Below are 23,241 nucleotides of genomic sequence, written 5' to 3'. Positions count from 1 at the left end.
TACTATGTTGAATAGCAGTGGTGATAATGGACATCCCTGCCGTGTTCCTGACCTTAGCGGAAAAGCTTTCAGTTTTTCTCCATTGAAAATGATATTTGCGGTGGGTTTTTCATAGATGGCTTTGATGATATTGAAGTATGTGCCCTCTATCACTACACTTTGAAGAGTTTTGATCAGGAAGGGATGCTGTACTTTGTCAAATGCTTTTTCAGCATCTATTCAGAGTATCATATGGTTCTTGTTCTTTCTTTTATTGATGTGTTGTATCACATTGACTGATTTGTGGATGTTGAACCAACCTTGCAGCCCTGGAATAAATCCCACTTGGTCGTGGTGAATAATCCTTTTAAAGATGTACTGTTGAATCCTATTGGCTAGTATTTTGGTGAGAATTTTTGCATCTGTGTTCATCAAGGATATTGGTCTATAGCTCTCTTTTTTGATGGGATCCTTGTCTGGTTTTGGGATCAAGGTGATGATGGCCTCATAAAATGAGTTTGGAAGTTTTCCTTCCATTTCTATTGTTTGTAACAGTTTCAGGAGAATAGGAATTAGTTCTTCTTTAAATGTTTGGTAGAATTCCCCCGGGAGGCCATCTGGCCCTGGGCTTTTGTTTGTTTGGAGATTTTTAATGACTGTTTCAATCTCCTTACTAGTTATGGGTCTGTTCAGGCTTTCTATTTCTTCCTGGTTCAGTTGTGGTAGTTTATATGTTTCTAGGAATGCATCCATTTCTTCCAGATTGTCAAATTTGTTGGCGTAGAGTTGCTCATAGTATGTTCTTATAATAGTTTGTATTTCTTTGGTGTTGTGATCTCTCCTCTTTCATTCATGATTTTATTTATTTGGGTCCTTTCTCTTTTCTTTTTGATAAGTCTGGCCAGGGGTTTATCAGTTTTATTAATTCTTTCAAAGAACCAGCTCCTAGTTTCGTTGATTTGCTCTGTTGTTTTTTTGGTTTCTATTTCATTGATTTCTGCTCTGATCTTTATGATTTCTCTTCTCCTGCTGGGCTTAGGGTTTCTTTCTTGTTCTTTCCCCAGCTCCTTTAGGTGTAGGGTTAGGTTGTGTACCTGAGACCTTTTTTGTTTCTTGAGAAAGGCTTGTACCGCTATATATTCTCCTCTCAGGACTGCCTTTGTTATGTCCCACAGATTTTGAACCGTTGTATTTTCATTATCATTTGTTTCCATGATTTTTTTCAATTCTTCTTTAATTTCCCGGTTGACCCATTCATTCTTTAGAAGGATGCTGTTTAGTCTCCATGTATTTGGGTTCTTTTCAAACTTCCTTTTGTGGTTGAGTTCTAGCTTCAGAGCATTGTGGTCTGAAAATATGCAGGGAATGATCCCAATCTTTTGATACCGGTTGAGTCCTGATTTAGGACCGAGGATGTGATCTATTCTGGAGAATGTTCCATGTGCTCTAGAGAAGAATGTGTATTCTGTTGCTTTGGGATGAAATGTTCTGAATATATCTGTGATGTCCATCTGGTCCAGTGTGTCATTTAAGGCCTTTATTTCCTTGCTGATCTTTTGCTTGGATGATCTGTCCATTTCAGTGAGGGGAGTGTTAAAGTCCCCTATATTATTGTATTATTGTTGATGTGTTTCTTTGACTTTGTTATTAATTGGTTTATATAGTTGATTGCTCCCACGTTGGGGCATAGATATTTAAAATTGTTAGATCTTCTTGTTGGACAGCCCCTTTGAGTATGATATAGTGTCCTTCCTCATCTCTTATTATATTCTTTGGCTTAAAATCTAATTGATCTGATATAAGGATTGCCACTCCTGCTTTCTTCTGATGTCCATTAGCATGGTAAATTCTTTTCCACCCCCTCACTTTAAATCTGGAGGTGTCTTCGGGCTTAAAATGAGTTTCTTGGAGGCAACATATAGATGGGTTTTGTTTTTTTATCCATTCTGATATCCTGTATCTTTTGATTGGGGCATTTAGCCCATTAACATTCAGGGTAACTATTGAGAGATATGAATTTAGTGCCATTGTATTGCCTGTAAGGTGACTGTTACTGTATATGGTCTCTGTTCCTTTCTGATCTACCACTTGTAGGCTCTCTCTTTGCTTAGAGGACCCCTTTCAATATTTCCTGTAGAGCTGGTTTGGTGTTTGCAAATTCTTTCAGTTTTTGTTTGTCCTGGAAGCTTTTAATCTCTCCTTCTATTTTCAGTGATAGCCTAGCTGGATATAGTATTCTTGGCTGCATGTTTTTCTCGTTTAGTGCTCTGAAAATATCATGCCAGCTCTTTCTGGCCTGCCAGGTCTCTGTGGATAAGTCAGCTGCCAATCTAATATTTTTACCATTGTATGTTACAGACCTCTTATCCCGGGCTGCTTTCAGGATTTTCTCTTTGTCACTAAAACTTGTAAATTTTACTATTAGGTGTCGGGGTGTGGGCCTGTTCTTATTGATTTTGAGGGGCGTTCTCTGAACCTCCTGAATTTTGATACTCGTTCTCTTTGCCATATTGGAGAAATTCTCCCCAATAATTCTTTCCGGTATACCTTCTGCTCCCCTCTCTCTTTCTTCTTCTTCTGGAATCTCAATTATTCTAATGTTGTTTCGTCTTATGGTGTCACTTATCTCTCGAATTCTCCCCTCATGGTCCAGTAGCTGTTTGTCCGTCTTTTGCTCAGCTTCTTCATTCTCTGTCATTTGGTCTTCTATATCGCTAATTCTTTCTTCTGCCTCATTTATCCTAACAGTGGGAGCCTCCATTTTTGATTGCACCTCATTAATAGCTTTTTTTATTTCAACTTGGTTAGATTTTAGTTCTTTTATTTCTCCAGAAAGGGCTTTTATATCTCCCGAGAGGGTTTCTCTAATATCTTCCATGCCTTTTTTCGAGCCCGGCTAGAACCTTGAGAATTGTCTTTCTGAACTCCAGATCTGACATATTACCAATGTCTGTATTGATTAGGTCCCTAGCCTCGGTACTGCCTCTTGTTCTTTTTTTTTGTGGTGATTTTTTCCACCTTGTCATTTTGTCCAGATAAGAGTATGTGAAGGAGCAAGTAAAATACTAAAAGGGTGGCAAGAACCCCAGGAAAATATGCTTTAACCAAATCAGAAGAGATCCCAAATCGTGAGGGGAGAGAAAGGGGATTAAAAGAGGTTCCAAAAGAAAGAAAGAAAAAAAAAAGAAAAAGGAAAAGAATTTAAAAAAGAAAATGAACAAAGAAAAGTATAAAAAAAGAAAAAATATATATATTAGATAAACCAGTTTAAAAATATTAAAAAAGAGAAGGGTAAAAGTTAAAAAAAATTTTAACAGAAGAAGAGAAAAAAAACGAAAAAGAAAAAAATTAAATTAACTGCAAGACTAAAAAAAAATCATAGGGAGAAAGCCATAAGTTCCGTGCTTTGCTTTCTCCTCCTCTGGAATTCTGCTGCTCTCCTTGGTATTGAAACCGTATTTCCTTGGTAGGTGAACTTGGTCTTGGCTAGATTTCTTGCTGATCTCAGGGGGAGGGGCCTGGTGTAGTGATTATCAAGTGTCTTTGCCCCAGGCGGAATTGCACCGCCCTTACCAGGGGCTGAGTAATTCGCTCGGGTTTGCTTTCATGAGCTTTTGTTCCTTGAGCGCTGTCCGTAGAGTTCTGGAGGATGGGAATACAAATGGCGGCCTCCTGGTCTCCGGCCCGGAGGAGCCAAGAGCCCGGGGCCCCACTCCTCAATGCGCCCTCAGAGAACAGCGCCCAGTAACTCCCGTCTGCCTGACCTCCGGCTGCGCTTCGAGCTCACCGAGCCTGCGGCTGGTTCAAGGTAACCCCGAGCTGTGAGCTTACTGTCGGCTCTGTCTCTGTAGCCGGGTTTCCCGTTCTACTTCCCGCATGCTCTGTGACACTCAGACACCCCGGATCCTTCTGTGACCCTGTGGGACCTGAGGCCACGCTGCCCCCGTGTGGGCTTCGCCCTGGTTTAGCCTCTGGAGTGATGTCCTTCAGCGGAACAGACTTCTAAAAGTCCTGATTTTGTGCTCCGTTGCTCCGCTTGCCGGGAGCCGGCCCCTCCCCCCAGGGTCTATCTTCCCGATGCTTTGGATTCATTTCTCCGCCAGTTCTACCTTTCAGAAAGTGGTTGTTTTTCTGTTTCTAGAATTGCTGTTCTTCTCTTCGATCTGCCGATGGATTTGCAGGAGTTTGCAATCTTTAGATAAGCTAGCTGATCTCCTGCTAGCTGAAGTAGTCTCAGTTGCTACTTCTCCGCCATCTTGACTCCTCCCTCAATGTTGTTTTGATTTGAATTTCCCTGACGGCTAATGATGTTGAACATTTTTTCCTGTGTCTGTTAACCATTTGTATGTCTTCTTTGGAGAAGTGTCTATTCACATCTTCTGCCCATTTCTTAACTGGATTGTGTTTTGGGTGTTAAGTTTGAGATGTGCTCTATAGCTCTTGGATGACAGGCCTTTATCTGTGGTGTCATTTGCAAATAACTTCTCCCATTCCATGGGTTGCCTTTTTGTTTTGTTGACTGTTTCCTTTGCTGTGCAGAAGCTCTTGATCTTGATGAAGTCCCAGAAGTTGATCTTCGCTTTTGTTTCCTTTGCCTTTGGAGACATATCTTGAAAAAAGTTCCTGTGGCTGATGTTGAAGAGGTTACTGGCTATATTCTCCTCTAGGATTTTAATGGATTGCTGTCTCACATTGAGGTTTTTCATCCATTTTGAGTTTATCTTTGTATATGGTATAAGAGAATGGTCCAGTTTCATTCTTCTATACATAGCTGTCCAATTTTCCCAGCACCATTATTTAAAAAAGAGTGTTATTTCTCCACTGGATATTCTTTCTTACCTTGTCAAAGATTAGTTGTCCATAGAGTTGAGTGTCCATATCTGGGCTCTTTATTTTGTTCCATTGGTCTATGTATCTGTTTTTGTGCAAGTACCATGCTGTCTTGGTGATCAGGGAACATGATGCCCTCAACTTTGGTTTTCTTTTTCAGCATTTCCTTGATGATTTGGGGTCTTTTCTGGTTCCATACAAATTTCAGGATTGTTTGTTCCAGTACTTTGAAAATTGCTGATAGTATTTTGATTGGGATGGCATTGGAAATATAGATTGCTCTGGACAGCATAGACATTTTCCCAGTGTTTATTCTCTGATCCATGAGGTTGAAATATTTTTCTATCTTTTTGTGTCTTCAATTTGTTTCTTAAGTGTTCTGTAGTTTCTAGAATATAGATCCTTTACCTCTTTGGTTAGTTTTATTCCTGGGTTATCTATGGTTTTTGGTGCTATTGTAAGTGGAGTCGATTCCTTAATTTCCCTTACCTTAGTCACATTTTTAGTGTATAGAAATGCCACTGATTTTTTTTTTTAAAGATTTTATTTATTTATTTGACAGGCAGATATTACAAGTAGAGAGGCAGGCAGAGAGAGAGAGAGAGAGAGAGGTGGAAGCAGGCTCCCTGCTGAGCAGAGAGCCCAATGCAGGGCTTGATCCCAGGACCCTGGGATCAAGACCTGAATGAAGGCAGGTGCTTTAACCCAGTGAGCCACCCAGGTTCCACAATGCCACTGATTTCTGTACATTGATTGCTGAATTGCTGTATGAGTTCTAATAATTTGGGGCTGGAGTCTTGGGTTTTCTACATAAAACATCATGTCATCTGCAACAAGAGAGAGTTTGACTTCTTCTTTGGCAATTCAGATACCTTTTCTTTCTTTTTGTTGTCTGATTGCTGTTGCTAGGACTTCTAGTACTATGTTGGACAATGGTGGTGAGAGTAGGCATCCTTGTCATGGTCCTGATCTCAATGGGAAGGCTCTCAGCTTTTCCTCATTGTGAATGATATTTGCTGTGGGTTTTTCATAGATGGATTTTATGAAGTTGAAGGAATGTTCCCTCTATCCCTATACTCTAAAGAGTTTTAATCAGGAAAGGATTCTGTATTTTCTCAAATGCTTTTTCTGCATGAATTGAGAGGACCATATGGTTCTTGTCTTTTCTCTTATTAATGTGTTCTCTCAAACTGATTGATTTGCAAATGTTGATCAACCCTTGCATCCCAGGGATAAATCCCACCTGGTCATGGTGGATAATCCTTCTATTAATCTGTTGGATCTTAATAACTAGGATCTTGTTGAGAATCTTAGCATCCATATTCATCAGAGATATTGGTCTGAAATTCTTTCTATGGGGTCTTTTCTTGGTTTGGGGATCAAGGTAATGCTGACCTCATAGAAAGAGTCTGAAAGTTTTCCTTCTGTTTCTGTTTTTTTGAAACAGCTTCAGGAGAATAGGTATTTCTTTGAATGTTCGGTAGAATTCCCCAGGGAATCCATTAGGTCTTGGACTCTTGTTTCTTGATAGGTTTTTGATCACTGCTTCAATCTCGTTACTAGTTATTGGTCTATTCAGGTTGTCAATTTCTTCCTGTTCCAGCCTTGGAAGTTTATAGGTTTCCAGGAATAAATCCATTTCTTTTAAGTTGCTTATCTTATTGGCATATAGCTGTTGATAATAATTGCTGATGATTGTTTCTATTTCCTTGGTGTTAGTCATGATCTCTCCCCTTTAATTCATAATTTTATTAATTTGGATCCTTTCTCTTTTCTTTTGAATAAGTCTGGTCAGTGGTTTATTGATCTTATTAATTCTTTCAAAGAATCAGCTTCTGGTTTCGTTGATGTGTTCTACTGTATCTCGCATTTCTAATTCATTGATCTCTGCTCTAATCTTGATTATTTCCCTGCTTGTGCATGGGGTTGGCTTAACTTGTTGATTCTTCAGTTCTTTAAGGTGTAAAGAGAGTTTATTTATTCGGGATTTTTCTTTTTTTTTTTTTTTTTGAGTGAGGCTTGGATGGCTACGTATTTCCCCCTTAGGACCACCTTTGCAGTATCCCATAGGTTTTTGGACCGATGTGTCTTTATTCTCATATGTTTCCTTGAATTGTTTAAGTGCTTCTTTGAGTTCCTGGTTAATCCAAACATTCTTGAGCAGGATGCTCTTTAGCTTCCAAGTGTTTGAATTCCTTCCAAACTTTTTCTTGTGATTAAGTTCCAGTTTCAAAATAATGTGGTCTGAGAATATGCAGGGAATAATCTCAGTCTCTCAAATCAGTTGAGCCCTGATTTGTGACTCAGTATGTGGTCTCTTCTGGAGAAAGATCCATGTGCCCTTGAGAAAAGTTAATTTTCTGTTATTTTAGAGTAGAATGTTCTGTTTATACCTGTGAGGGCCATCCGGTCCAATGTGTCATTCAAATCTCTTGTTTCTTTGTTGATTTTCTGCTTAGATGATCTGTCTGTTGCTGAGAGTGGTGTGTTAAGATCCCCTATAATTAATGTATTCTTATCAATATGTCTCTTTATTTTGATTAACAGTTGGCTTCTGTAGTTGGTTGTTCCCATGCTAGGAGCATAAATATTCGTAATTGTTAGAACTTCTTGTTGGATAGATCCTTTAAGCATGATGTAGTGTACTTCTGTATCTCTTGACTAAAATCTTTAGCTTAAAATCTAATTTGTCTCTTATGAGAATTGCTACCCCACCTTTCTTTTGAGTCCCATTGACATGAAAGATGGTTCTCCAGCCCTTCACTTTCAGTCTGGATGTATCTTTAGTTTCAAAATTAATCTCTTGTAGACAGCATGTGGATGTGTCCCGTCTTTTTAGCCAGTCTGCTACCCTGTGCCATTTTAGGGGAGCATGTAGGCCTTTCACATTGAGAGTGATTATTGAAAGATACTTTTTATTGTCATCATGTTGCCTATGAATGTCTATTGTCATCATGTTCCTATAGAATGTCTATAAATTTCTGTTCTATATCACTCTTGGGTTCTTTCTTCTTTTATAGACCCCCCCCCCCTTTGTAGTGCTGGCTTGGTGGTCACAAAATCTTTTAATCTTTGCTGGTCTTGGAAGTTCTTTATCTCTCCATCCATTCTGAATCCAGGTAAAGTATTCTTGGCTGCATGTTCTTCTCATTCAGTGCCCTGAACATGTCTTGTCAGCCCTTCCTGGCATGCCAGGTTTCTGTGGACATGTATGATGTTATTCTGATGTACCTCCCTCTTTACGTAAGGAATCTCTTCTCCCTAGCTGCCCTTAAGACATCTTGTCTGAATTTAGGAGTTGAGAATTTCAAATTCTGCATCTGGACGTCTTTCTACCCTCACTGATCTTGGGAGGTGTCCTCTCTGCCTCTAGGACATGACCACTTGTTCCATTCTGCAGATTAGGGCAGTTCTCATCTAGGATTTGTTCACCTTTATCTTCTAGTCTTCTCTCTCTTTCCACCCCCTTAGGGATCCCAGTAATTCTGACATTAGAACCTTTCATGGCATCATTTTTTTCTCTAATTTTGTTTTGATGGCTTCTAAGCTGTTTGTTCCAGGCCTACTCCTGATCCTTCTCTCTGTCAGTTTGTCTTTTAGGTCACTGATTTGATCTTCTGTCTCATTTACCCTAGCTGTTAGAGTATTTGGATTAGATTGGATCTCATTGATAGCATTTTTAAGTTCTGTCAGATCAGTGCTCACTTCCACCCTTAGAGATTCTAGGTTGCCACTAATGGTCTTCTCCAACCTAGCCATTGTCTGGATAACTGTTACCCTGCATTCTATTTCTGACATATTGTTTATGTCCATATCCAATAGTTCTGTGACAGAGGTCACAGTCTGAATTTTTCCTCTGTTGCATGTTCCTTCTCCTAGTCATTCTGATGAGAGGCAGTTGAGGGGCTATGTAGCTGAAAATATCAACCACGATCCCAGCAAGGTGCACCCTATAAAGTTTTGGTGTAATTGGAGTCACCACCAAAAAAGAAAGAAAAAAGAGAGAGAGAGAGGGAAAAAAAAAAACCCAGCTTAAATGAGCCCCAAGAGTAAGATTTATAAAGTACAAAACCAAAAATGAACAGAGAAAAAGACCAACAAAAGAATAAAGAAAAAGAAAAACCCAGCCAAAATGAACCCCAAGAATAAGATTCATGAAGTACAAAAGGAAAAACACACAGAAACACTGACAAAAGAATAAGACAGGAATGTGGTTATAATCCCTCAATGTGGGTGATGAAGGGTATTTCGGTTCTTCCTGGGTATATCTTGATATCTTTTTAAAGGATTCAACTTTCCAGAGATACAGGGAATTTAAAACTGGTGTATATATATAGGGGTAGTCTTGAATAGGAAAAAAGGACTAACTTGAAGCTTATATCTATCTATCTATCTATCTATTTTAAAAGTATATGTTTCGAAAAAGTTCAAGTTAAAAAGTTACTTAGAGGAGCGCCTGGGTGGCTCAGTGGGTTAAGCCTCTGCCTTTGGCTCAGGTCATGATCTCAGGGTCCTGGGATTGAGCCCCACATTGGGCTCTCTGCTCAGCAGGGAGCCTGCTTCCCCCTGCCTCCTCTCTGCCTGCCTCTTTGCCTACTTGTGATCTCTCTTTGTCAAATAAATAAATAAAATCTTTAAAAAAAGTTACGAAGTAGTATGTTGTATTAAACATCTAGTTGAAATGGTAAGTAGGTAAAACAAAAATAAGAACAAGAATTATGAGAATGAATTTAAAGGAAAAAAAATTGTGACTACAAAATATACAGGCTGTGGTGCAATACCAGGAGCTTAATATATTGTTTTCCCCGATGTTGGGGTTTTACGGTTCTATGGGCACCCTATGGTTATTGTCCTCTTGTTCTTTCTGTTTGTCTTCTGGAGGTGGGGCCTGCTGCATTGTTTCTCAGTCAGTCCTGTTTGAGTCGTGTTGCCCTTCATCCTACCAAGGGTCTGGGCTTGGTGGAAACCAGTTTTTCAGGGTTTTGTTCTCTGGCGATTTTTTGTTCCTTTTCATAGGGTCAGAGCAAAGAAACTCTCTGCACCCAGACCTCTGCCTCAGAGAGGAGCCACAGTCTGCTCCTCTCTGAATGGTCCAGATCACATCAACCCCACCTCCGCAAACTCCGTTGAACACTGAAACCTCCCACAGCAGTGTACACCGCAGCCACCATCTCAGTGGTCGCTCGAGGCACCTGCTTGTCTCTGTACCCCCATGCCACCAAAACTGAGAGTGATATTGGTCGGGGTGAGCTTGTTGCTGGTGTCTGCCATTCCTGGGATCACTGACTGGAGCTCACGGCCACGCCAGGTACGCTCAGCTCCCATGGCAGCGGAGGCAGCGGGGGCAGCTGTGGTGGTCGCAGACCCAGGCAGGGACTGTCAACTGGAGCCCATGCTGGGTTCTCTTATGTGTGGATGGGTGCTGGCTGTGGCTGTCTTGGGATGGTGGGCTTAGGTCCATGCCTGCCGCTGCCCAGTCCCATCAATTGTCCCTTAAGTCCCTTTGTTCTGTTTGAGTGCTATTATTAATCCCTTTCCGTCTGGCAGCCACTGATCTCCAAGCTAATGCTGTTCACCAAATGCAGGGCACTTTCTCATTGGTGCATTACTTTCCACTGGGTTGGTTCTGGTGACTCCCTCCCCCTTCTTTGTATCCTCTGATATCAGTCTATGCACTTCCAACTCCTCTGTACCTCTCCACTAATGATTCTCTGCTCCTGTAGAGATCCAGAAGAGTTTATCTTAATCTCAGTATGTTTTCATGGGTGTTCAGAGTGCTCTGATAGATATATAGCTCACTTCAGGGGACCGGTTAAAATAGGGTCTCCTACTCTTCCACCATCTTGCCCCTCCCTCCAAAGATCTTATTTCTTGATTGATATATTGCTGAGATGATCTATTGCTGAGAGTGGAGTGTTGAGGTCTCCTACTGTAACTGTATTATTATCAATATTTCTCTTTATTTTAGTTAATAGTTGGCATATGTAGTTGTCTGCTCCCATGTTGGGGGCAAAATATTTACAGTTGTTAGATTCTCTTGTTGGACAGACTCTTTTAGCATGATATAATGTCCTTCTGTATCTCTGACTGCAGCCTTTAGCTTAAAATGTAATTTGTCTGATATGAGAATTGCTATTCCAGTTTTCTTTTGAGGTCCGTTGGCATGAAAAATGATTCTCCATCCCTTCACTTTGAGTGTGGATGTATGTTTAGGTTAAAAATGCATCTCTTGTAGATAGCATATGGGTGGATCATGTCTTTTTATCCAATCTGCAACTCTGAGCCTTTTCATGGGAGCCTACAGGCCATTCATTTTGAGAGTGATTATTGAAAGATAAACGATTTTATTGTCACCATGTTCCTGTGAAGTACTTGATTCTACAGAGTGTCTCTGTAAATTTCTGATCTATATCACTCTTGGGTTCTTTCTTCTTTTATAGAAGACCCCCTTAATATTTCTTGCAGGGCTGGCCTTGTGGTCACATATTCTTTCAGTTTCTGCTGGTCTTGGAAACTCCTTGTCTCTCCATCCATTCTGAATGGTAGCCTTGCTGGATATCTTTGTATTTTCTTCTCATTTGGTACCCTGAATACATCTTGCCAGCCCTTTCTGGCTTACCAGGTCTCTGTGGACAGGTCTGACATTCTGATGTTCCTTCCTCTGTACATAAGAAATCTCTTTCCCTCACTGCTTTCAAGATTGTTTCCTTGGATCTAAGATTTTCAAATTGTACTATTATATGTCATGGCATTGGTCTTTTCTCATTGATTTTTTGCAGGGTTCTTTTCTGCCTCTTGGACATAGATGTTTATTTCCTTTCCCAGATTAGGGAAATTTTCATCTACAATTTGCTCAAATATATCTTCTAGACCTCCATATGCAACCCCTCAGGATTAACAATAATTCTGATATTGGAATGTTTCATTGAGTCACTAATCTCTCTGTTTAATTCCTTGGATTTTAGTTTGATGTTCCTATCTCACCTTGATTTTCTTCTTTTCTTTCATTTTATCGTCTGTCTCACTAGTTGATTCTTCTGCCTTGTTTACCCTGTCAGTGAGAGTATCCAGCTTACACTGCATTTCATTCATTGTATTTTTACATTTAACCTGATTCGATCTCATTTCTGCCCTTAGAGATTCTACATTGTCGTTAATATTTTTCTTAAACCTAGATATCATCTTTATATTTGCTACTCTGAAATCAATTTCTGACATCTTGGTTATATACATATTCATTAGTTCTGTGGCAGAGGCCACAGTCTCTGAATCTTTCCCTTTTGGGGGGTTCCTCCTCCTAGTCATTCTGTTGAGAGGTGGTTGAGGGAATATACAGAGTCCAAATTATTGATCACAACACAAGCAAGATATACCCGTTTTATAGAGAACTTAGGGTTGTTGGCCTCTTGTTCTTTCACCCTGTCTTCTGGGGTAGGGGCCTTTGTGCTGTTATTCAGAAAACCCTGTTTGGGCAGAGTTGCCCTGTCCCCTGTGGCAGGGAGGAGCTTGGTGAAAACTGTTTTGCAGAGCTTTTATTCTCTGGAGGCTTTCTCTGGCAGTTTTCTTTGTCTCTTCTGAGAGCGCCGAAGTGACCATATCCAAACCTCTGTCTCAGAAGAGCAAGATTGCAATCTGCTCTTCAAGGAGCCCTCCTGGCCCCACTGTCTCCTTTTCTTTATGTGCTGCTAAATGCTGCAGTGTCCTGGGTTGTGCGCCCCACAGCAGCACTCCCAGCCCTTGCTTACTGGTCTGGGTTTGTCTCTGACCTTTGTGCTTCCAAAATCACAAGCCGTCCCTGATTTGCCTGTGTGCACAGCTCCAGGTTTCTGTCTGAGAGGTTGCCTTAAGGTCCTTTCCCCATGGCTATTGGTCTGTAAGGCTGGGTGCTTTTGCACTCCAGTGATGCAGGATCCTGGAGGCTCCAACCCCCTTCTGTTTATCTTTGCCCAAAGAATCACAGCTCCCTGCTTCATACCTAGAGACCAACCCCTAGAGATACTCTGTTTGTAGAAAGCCAGATATATCTTTTTACAACTCAGGCTGATTTCATGGGTGTTCAGAATGGTCTGGTAGACATTCAGCTCAGTTCAGGGGACCAGTTGAAATAGGCTCCCCCAGTCCTCTGCCATCTTTTTGTGGGTCTCTAATTTTTCTTATTATACTATTGAACTTTATCACTAGCTCTTGATTCCAAGCAGCACCATGTAATCCAGATAGTAATAAGTATTTTGGACAGGAATAATTACACAAAAATAAAACCCAAAGTAATTTTTATTAAGGTAATTTCAGATAAGGTATAGAGATTTTGACCTGCAAAATTTTGGAATGGGGAAAATAATCACTGATTGATCCCTTAAAGTTAAAGTAATTTTACTAAAATTAATGGGGAAAATTAGAAGGTTTAAGTGTTACATAGAAAATATATTAAGAAATTGAACTGACATTAAGAAACCACTTTCTCAAAGTAAATTAGTCCATGTACTTTGTAGTAGAATGTTCACAGTCATAGATTGGAATAAAAAACATCCTTAGGATCAACATGTTGGTGGGGTTAAAATAAGAAGAGGTGTGTGTGAGAATAACCTACAACCATCCCTAAATTATACACCTTCTCATCCCTGACCAAGTTGGGCCTGAAGAACCTCTGAGAATGTGGTTCCCTCAGAGTGCCTATTGAGACCATGTTGTATGAGGAGACTTGGGCCTTTTTTTTGTAGTTAGCACATGAGTTAGCTCTCTGTGTAGTGTGTGCTGTCTTTGGTTGATTTCAAATGTTATTGTTAACTTTTGCTTTACTTCCATCAAATATTGCTGATATGGAAATATACCTTTCAAGAAGATGAATTTATACTGCTTAACCTTTAACTATAGAAAATTTGTCTCATTTAAGAAAGATAAATATCTTAAAATCAGCAAGTAATTTTAAAATGTTTTTATTTTTAGTAAACACATTTATGGATTACTACCGAAAATTTCCACCGGGTATACACTTTGATTTGCAAGTGATAAATGACCTTCTAAATTCTTTACTCAAACATTGTTTATTGAAAGAAGTATTTCAGGTAGTGAACCTCAGCATAATGGTTAAAATGCTGGTAAGTAAACTGAAAATATATTCTTTTTAATATTATAAGTAGATTTCTCTATTATATTTCTTATTTGTGTAATTTAGCAGTTAAACTTCTGTGTTTATTGTATACTTCCTAGAGAACACTTTTATATTTCAGCATAAATGAATTTGAGAAATTTAAGGTAGAAGACATTAAAATGAGTAAATTTTTTGTTTTATCCAGCCTTCTCTGAAAATATTACTAAAAATATTTGAACACGTGGCAACTATGAAATTAAGGAATGCTGTACCTGCTTTAATTGATATATTTTGCAAGGTATGCTTTACTTTAATCTGTTTTATTCTCTGATAGTGAATAACTTAAAAATAATTATTTCCACTTATACTCTTAAACTACCTCTTACTCACATTCTTGATGCCAAAGAATCCTATTTTCAGAAAATTTTTTTTCTCTTGAAATAGGATTTATAAGCATATTCCAATGGCTGATAGGCCTTCCCCTCAGATAAATCATTCCAAGCACTTCTTTCTGATTTATGAGGTCATATCTATACCTTAAAGATGATTAAAGAAAACTCTTTTATCCAAAAGTTATGAGTTCATTTATTAACAAAAATAAATACAAAGATAAATATATAAATAGAAAACCATGACCAAAACAAAGAAAGTATATAGGGAGAAAATAGAGGTTCTAGGAATTGATTTTATATTTGGCACTAAACAAAAAGATAAAAGAATTTTTTTATGGCTTTTTGAAGATATATTAAAATTTGTGCTTTTGGATACATAATGGTATTTAGCATTGCCCAGCCATCCATTTCAGAACAGGCTAATATCAAGAAAACTTCCTATTTTCTTTGAGGAGCAGCATTAGAACCACTATAGCAGAATATACAAGTATTTCGGTAAACACCTCTAGGTCCACATTATAAAACTTGACAGAATTACCTGCCTAGAAATTTTTTGAAGTAGAAATTACTGATCATCACTAGTAGTTTTAGAAAATCTCAGTTTGATACTTCTCAGGAAGTTTACAATCTGGGATGAACTATAAACACAAGTGCTAGTAAGCTAAAGACAAAATGAGTATCAGACAGGAGGTACAGGTGATAAATTCAGTGAGACAACTTGGAAAGCAGAATATTCACGTTTTGAATTCAAACATTATTTTCACATTCACTTTAAATTCTTGAAGTAGGGTGTCTTACTGTGGTTCTCAAATATTGGAAGAAAATATGCTTTGAGTTTTTTTTAGTGAATTTTAATTCCACTTGACTCCTTGTTTCATTTTTTTTCCACCATTCTTTTTTTTTTTTTAAGGTTTTATTTATTTATTTATTTGACAGACAGAGATCACAAGCAGGCAGAGAGGCAGGCAGAGAGAGAGATCACAAATAGGCGGAGAGAGAGGGAAGCAGGCTCCCCGCCGAGCAGAGAGCCTGATGCGGGACTTGATCCCAGGACCCTGAGATCATGACCTGAGCCGAAGGCAGAGGCTTTAACCCACTGAGGCACCCAGGCACCCCATTTTTTAACCATTCTTATAGTTGTTACATTACTGATTTTTAAGCTCTCATATTTGTATAGGAATGACTCCTTTTTTTTTTTTTCCCCTCTGTAGTTTGTTGAAGCTGGGATGGTATTTGATGCAGAACACTTTAACTATATTGTCAAGCTCTTATACCAACTACAGGCTTCCCAACAAGAAATAACTGCAGTTCTGGAAATGAAATCCAGGTAAGAAAAGTCATTATAATTAAGGTTACATCATATATATATGTGTGTGTGTGTGTGTGTGTATGTGTGTGTATATATATGGTGTATGTGTGTATATATATGATGTATGCATATATATGATGTATATGTATACATCATGTATATAATGATATATATCATATATACACACATATATGTATAATATATACATATTATATATATGATATACATATATAATGTATATGTATATTTCTAGGGACTTACAAAGGTTGAAAGGAAAGCACTTATTTATCACTATTTATATTTGTAACATCTTGATAGTGGCCCACCATAAGCCTTTCTCCCATCTCTTGAATATGTCCTAGTCACATTGTCATTAGTTGGGCTGCCTCTAGACAGCCTTTCTGATCAGCCTCACCAAATCTTTCTCAGTACTTGATTCATCTCAGTGCCTGGCACATTAAGTGTAAAAGGAATCTCTTATCCTCTGTTTCAGAACTAACTTAATTATACTTAATGCACTCTCTTTTATGTGTATTATAAATTAATTCTTTTGTTTTTTTCGTTTCTTTTCATGTTAGCTAAACAAAATACCTTAATGCTTCTTCCTTATTCTTTCTCTCACTTGCTCACTCTCTCTATATGGCTTATGGGCCTCCCAAGGCCTTTTTATTTGGAAATCTATGATAATTATGAATAGCATCATAATATACCTATATTGAGAAAAAGGAAAACCATAACTTTTACAGAAATTTTAATTAAACTGTTACATACATAGTGTTACTAATTTTAAGTATTTAAAGGAAACATGACTTTTTAATGAAATCATATTTGATAACATACAAATAATATCAACCAGCAAAGACCTTGAGAAAGCCTAGAAAGCTCCTTCATACAGCTGCTACAACTGGTGTCATCTCATTTCTCATTATCTTCTAATAGAGAGGTTTTCAGACTTCTTGGTTTGTAGTGTCCATAGGCCGAAAGAAGTACATTAATGGTCTTATTTATTAAGCAGTTAGATCCAAACAAGTTGATAGTAACAATTTGATGGTATCTAACAGAAGGTGCTTTGAAAATTTAAAATAACCTGTGGAACTCCTCTGAATTTGCTTTAGTGTCCTGGATGGTATACAGCTAGGGAATTGCAGTGATTCTGCTAAGTGATGCTATTTCCTTTGAAGCACCAGTATTGAAGATATATTTGACTTTTTCAAGTTCTGTGGGTTTTTTCATTTCTCTAACTAATGGTAATTAATATTTAGGTTGTCTATAAAAATTATAATACTATTTAGGTTAAATAGATTTTTGGGACTACCTAAGAAATAACTTTTTGTGAGAAAAATACAATTTGTCTAGCACAGATTTCTAAGATATAATCAATTTATAATAACAAAAGTACATTGATATTTTCTTCCAAACATTAAGTCATTATTCTCCTGATCTATATGGCATTTTGGACAGTGACACCTATGACAGAGTGCTCAGATGGCTAGCAGATGTTTGTCTCTGTCAGACTGAGAAGCATCTGGCACAAGGGAAGTGTGCACTTCTAGATGCAACAGGAGCAACACTACCCTATATCCAGTACAGCTACACAACCAGACTTCGTTTTCTAATTTTCAAATTGACATGATCACACAAAAATTTTTGTAGCTTATTTTACAACCCCTAATTCTGAAAATTGTATACATATACACTCTGCTTCTTCCTGTTCCTCCCACTTTAAAAGAATTATCTAGTATTTTTAAGAGGAATTAACATCGGTGGCCTATTTGATGAAGGACAGACTAGGATAATAACTGTGGGTAGTTAAGGGGTATGGATTGTGGCTAGGGATGTGGACCTGGCCTCAATGCAAAAGGAAAAAAAGTTTAGTATTTATCATTTTATGTTTGAATTTTCCTGACACCCTTTGAAATAATTACCCTTTTTTGTGCTAGGGAAATGATTTTTAATGAACACTTATACTTTGATTTTGATTATAGTTTTTAAGTAGGTAGTTTATAGTTCATTAGAAAGGCTTTCACATTCATAAAGAATTCCAGCATATTCAGGATATCAATGAGAATTTAGGTGTGTTTATAATCTAGGATGTTTAATATACATTTATTGACTTTAAAATTTTTTTTTATTTGGAAATAATTTTAGATTCCCAGAATGTTGCAAAAATTAGTATAGAGACTTCCCATGCATCCTTCATCTAACTTCCTTTCATGTTAACATCCTACATAGTAAGAATGCAGTTATCAAAATCAAGAAATCAGTAGCCATAAAATCCAATTAACTGCACATCTCAGTGCATCCTAACTGGAGGTACATAGGGTCAACATATCTTATTACTGATTATGTTAACCTTGATAACTTAGTTAAAAATGCTATCTGCAAGTTTTCCACACTGTAAAGTTACTGTTTGTCCCTTTGTAACTAATATTTTGGGCAAAAGACTTTAACATTATACATTACCTTGTTTCTTTTCAAACCTTTATACATTAATTTTAGTATTCATCAGGGGATCTTTCCTACAGGTTACTACTGTGGTATTTGCCCAATTGTAATTCTGTATTTTCCCTATTCTACATTTATTAATTGGAATTTTGAGTAAAGAAGAGCTTTCCCTTCTCCATTTATTTATTTATTCATTTATATCAGTATGAACTCATGGCTTTTTATTTTATCTTATGGGTTATATATAATCTAATACTATTATTATTTTTTTTTGGTCAAATTCTTCTAGATTTGACCTTTGGAAGTCCTTCAGGGTTATTCCTATATCCTTTCATCATGTACTATTCATTTTTCTACCATTTTCTAATTTTTTAGAGCCACAGAGTTGTTTTAAGTTTCATCTTGTTTACCCTGTCCCAACATTTGCAACTAAGGAGACTTAGCAGTCTTAAATATGTATGTAGCAGACAACAGAGCTTCAAAATATATGAAGCAAAACTGATAGAACTGAACAGATAAAATAGACAAATCTGTAACTTTAGTTGGAGACTCTATAAAATCAAATTACCAAAGAAGATAGCAAGAAAGGAACAAAGGAACTACAAAAATAGAAAACAATTTAACAGAATACCAGTACTGAATCCTTGCTTATCAATATTACTTTAATGTGACTAGATTAAATTCTCTAATTAGAGGAGTGTCTGGATGGATTAAAAAACAAGACTGCCTTCAAAAGACTTACTTCAACTATAAAGACACATTTATGCTGAAAGTGAAGGCATGGAAAAAGCTATTCCATACAAATGGAAGCCAAATGAGGGCAGGCTGTACTTTTATCAGAAAAACTACACTTTAAGTAACAAGAGACATGTTCATTATATTGTGATAAAGGAGTCAGGTCAAGAGGATATCACAAATATAAATATATATGTATACCCAATATCAGAGCAGTCCAACACAGAAAGCAAAACTTAATAGATCTAATGGGAGAAATAGAAACCAGTGTAATAAAAGTAGGGGATTAATACCCATTTTCAACAATGCATATGTCATCCAGCAGAAAATCAGTAAAGAAACATGTGATTTGAACTGCACTTTAGACTAAATGGACCTAATATACATATACAAAACTATTCCAACCAACAGGAGCAGCGTATATTTCTTCTCAAGCACACTCAGACCATTCTCAGGATATATCATTCGTTAGTTCACAAAACAAGTCAAAAAATTTAAGAATATGGAATCAACTATCAATATGGAGCTAGAAATCAAAAATAAGAGGAAAACTGGAAAATCCACAAATATGTGGAAATTAAACAACATACTCCTGAACAACCAGTGAGTCAAAGAAGAAATCAAAAGTGAAGTAAAAAAAAAAATCTTGGACAAATGAAAATGGAAACACAACATACCACAATCTATGGGATTATAGCTAAAGCAGTTCTAAGAGGGACATTGATAGTGATAAATGCCTACGTTAAGACAAAAAGGGGATCTCAAACCTAACTGTATGTACACCTCGAGGAACTAGAAAAAACAAACTGAGTCAGGTTAGTGGAAGGAATAAAGATCAGAGGAGAAATGATTAGAGACTGAAAAACAATAGGTGAGAAAACAAAACTGGTTGGTTGGTTTTGAAAAGATAAAATTGACAAACCTTTAACTACACAGGAAAAAAGAGAGCATACTCACATAAATCGAAACGAAAGAGGCATCATTACAACTGATAGCACAGAAATACAAAAGCTTTACAATTACACACCAAATAATTGGACAATCTAGAAGAATTGAATAAATTCCTAGAAATATATAACCTACTAAGTTTGAATCATGAAGAAATGGAAAAATTGAACAGACCAATTTTGAGTACAGAGATTGAATTAGTAAAACAAAACAAAAAAGCAACTCCCTGTAAAGAAAAGCCCAGGAATAGATGGCTTTACTACTGAATTTTACCAAACAGTTAAGGAAGAATTAATACAAATCCTTCTCAAACCCTTCTAAAAAGTTGAATGTGAGGGAACACTCCCAGACTCCTTTACAAGTCCAGCATTACTCTGTTACCAAAGTCAGACAAGGATACTACAAAAACTGAAAAATCATAAGATGATACTCCTGATAAAATAGATACAAAAATTCTCAACAAAATATTAGTAAACCAAATTCAACTACACATGATATACCAAGATAAACTGGGATTTATCCCTGGGATACAGTAAGGGTTCAACATGTGCAAATCAATAAATATGATTTAGCACATTAACAGAATGGAGGATATATATCAAATGATTCAATAGATGCGGATAAAGCATTTATCAGAATTTAACACCCATTTGTGATAAAAATTCTCAACACATTAGGTATAGAAAGAATGTACCTCACTCTAGTAATGGCCATCTCTGACAAGCCCATAGCTGACATCATACTTAATGGTAAAAAAGCTGAAATATTTTTCTCTGAGTTCAGGAACAAAGAAATGATGCGTACTGTCACCACTTGTGTTGAGCATAATGCCAGAAGTCCTAGCCAGAGCAAATAGGCAAGAAATAAGAGACATTCTAATTAGAAAGCAAGAATTAAAATAGTCCCTGCAGATAACATGATCCTACATACAGAAAACCTTAAAGACTCCACCCAAACCTCTGTTAGATCTAGTAAGTGAAATATTTTTAATAAAGTTTTAGGATACAATATTGACATACAAAAAATTGGTTGCATCTTGAAAAAGCATTGGACAAAATATAATATCCATTTGTGATTAAAGAAAACCTTCCATAAAGTAGGGCTACAAGGAATGTACCTCAATATAATAAAGGCTAGATACAAAAAACCCCACACCTAATATCATCCTCAGTGGGGAAAAACAGAGCTATTCCTCTACTGTCAGGAAAAAGATAGGGATGTCCACTCTCATCTTTGTTATTTAACACAGTATTGGGAGTCCTAGTCACAGCAATCAGAAAACAAAAACAAATAAACGGTATCCAAATTGGCAAGGAAGAAGTCAAACTTTCACTGTTTGCAGATGACATGATGCTGTATGTAGAAAACCCAGAAGACTCCATCAAAAAATGGCTAGAACTCATACCCATATTCATTAAACTCACAGGATATAAAATCAATGTGTTGGGAAGACTGGACAGCAACATGCAAAAGAATGGAATTGGATCACTTCCTTACACCATATAAAAAAATAAATACATAATATAAAAAAATAAGTAATAGTGCTTTGGTGAGTGCTGATTCACAGACCTGTACCCCTTGGGATAAAAATACATGTTTATAAAAAATAATAAATAATAAATAATAAATGCCAGATCAGAAAAAAAAATTACTTTGACTTGACATTAAAAAAAAAAAAAAGTAATAAAATTTTAAAAATTGTAAAAGGCAGAATTGGGATCTTGGTTAAAAAAATTAAAAAAAAAAAAAAAAAAAGGATGAAAGACCTAAATGTGAGACAGGAGGGATGCCTGGTTGGCTCCATCTGTTAAAAGTGCCTGCCTTCGGCTCAGGTCATGAGCCCAGGGTTCTGGGACTGAACCCCTCTGTTGGGCTCTCTCCACAGCAGGGAGTCTGCTTCTCCCTCTCCCTCTGTTTGTGCTCGCTCTCTCTCTCTCTCTCTCAAATAAATAAAATAAGATAAAATAAAACAAAAGTGAGATAGGAAAGCATTAAAATCTTAGAGGCAGGGACGCCTGGGTGGCTCAGTTGGTTAAGCAGCTGCCTGCCGCTCAGGTCATGATCCCAGCGTCCTGGATCGAGTCCCACATCAGGCTCCTTGCTCCGCAGGGAGCCTGCTTCTCCCTCTCCCTCTGACTCTGCCTTCCACTCTGTCTGCCTGTGCTCGCTCTCGCTCTCTCTCTGACAAATAAATAAATTAAAAAAAAAAAAAAAAAAAAAAAAAAATCTTAGAGGCAAACACATGCAGTGTGTTTGACATTGGTCATAACAACTTCTTACTAGATATGTCTCCTGAGGCAAGGGAAACAAAAGCAAACATGAACTATTGGGACTTCATTAAGATAAAAAGCTTCTGTACAGTGAAGGAAACAGTCAACAAAACTAAAAAGCAGCCTATGGAATGGGAGAAGATACTTGCAAATAACATCTGAGAAAGGGTTATTATCTAAAATCTATAAAGAACTTATCAAACTTAAGAACCCCAAAATAAATAATCCAGGCAAGAAATGGGCAAAAGACATGAATAGACATTTTTCCAGAAGACCTACAAATGGCCTACAGATACATAAAAAAATGCTCAACATCACTTACCATCCAGGAAATGCAAATCAAAATTACAATGAAATACTACCTCACACCTGTGAGAATGGCTAAAGTTAACAATACAAGAAACAATAAGTGTTGGGGAGTATGCAGAGAAAGGAGAACCCTCTTGCACTGTTTGTGGGAATGCAAACTGGTGCAGCCACTCTGAAAAACTGTAGTTTCCCCAAAAAGTTAAAAATAGAACTGCCCTAGAATCCAGCAGTAGCCTGGATAGTACCTACTAGGTACTAACAAGGATACAAAAAATACTCTTTCAAAGGGTACATGAACCCTGACTTTAAAGCAGCATTATCAATAATAGTGAAATTATGGAAAGAGTACAAATGTCCATTGACTGATGAATGAATGAAGATGTGGTGTGTATATATATTATATATATTTACATATTATATATATGTATATAATATGTATATGTATACATATATAATATGTAAATATATACACCACATATTCATATTATATTGCATATATGTAATATTGTAATAATATGTGTATGTATATGTAATATATAATATATGTAATATTACATATTATATATGTGTAAATATATATAATATATATGCACACCACATCTTCATTCATTCATCAATGGACATTTGTACTCTTTCCATAATTTCACTATTATTGATAATATATGTATATATATATTATATATATGTAAATAATATATGTATATATGATAATATATGTATATTATATCAAATAATATATGATAATATATGTATATATACATATTATATATATGTAATAATACATATAATATATATACACACCACATCTTCATTCATTTCATTCTTTTCGATGGCTGAGTAATATTCCATTATGTATATATAATATGTATGTAAATATACATAATATATATAATATAATATATTACATACATATTATATATACATAATGGAATATTA

The 23,241-nt window shown here is 36.8% G+C and overlaps 1 protein-coding gene across 1 annotated transcript in view; it reads left to right on the top strand.

The window, feature by feature from the left end:
- Window positions 1-23,241, top strand: part of TOPAZ1 (testis and ovary specific TOPAZ 1) — a 133,260-nt gene that overhangs the window by 59,068 nt on the left and 50,951 nt on the right. The window contains 3 exon segments of the mRNA XM_045089042.1: window positions 13,753-13,904; window positions 14,103-14,195; window positions 15,501-15,616. Coding sequence (XP_044944977.1) covers window positions 13,753-13,904; window positions 14,103-14,195; window positions 15,501-15,616 — 361 coding nt within the window.

Source organism: Mustela putorius, unplaced genomic scaffold (assembly GCF_011764305.1).
Source record: "Mustela putorius furo isolate JIRA1106 unplaced genomic scaffold, ASM1176430v1.1 tig00003834_pilon_pilon_pilon, whole genome shotgun sequence".
NCBI lineage: Eukaryota > Metazoa > Chordata > Mammalia > Carnivora > Mustelidae > Mustela > Mustela putorius.
This window is presented reverse-complemented; position numbering and strand designations above follow the sequence as displayed.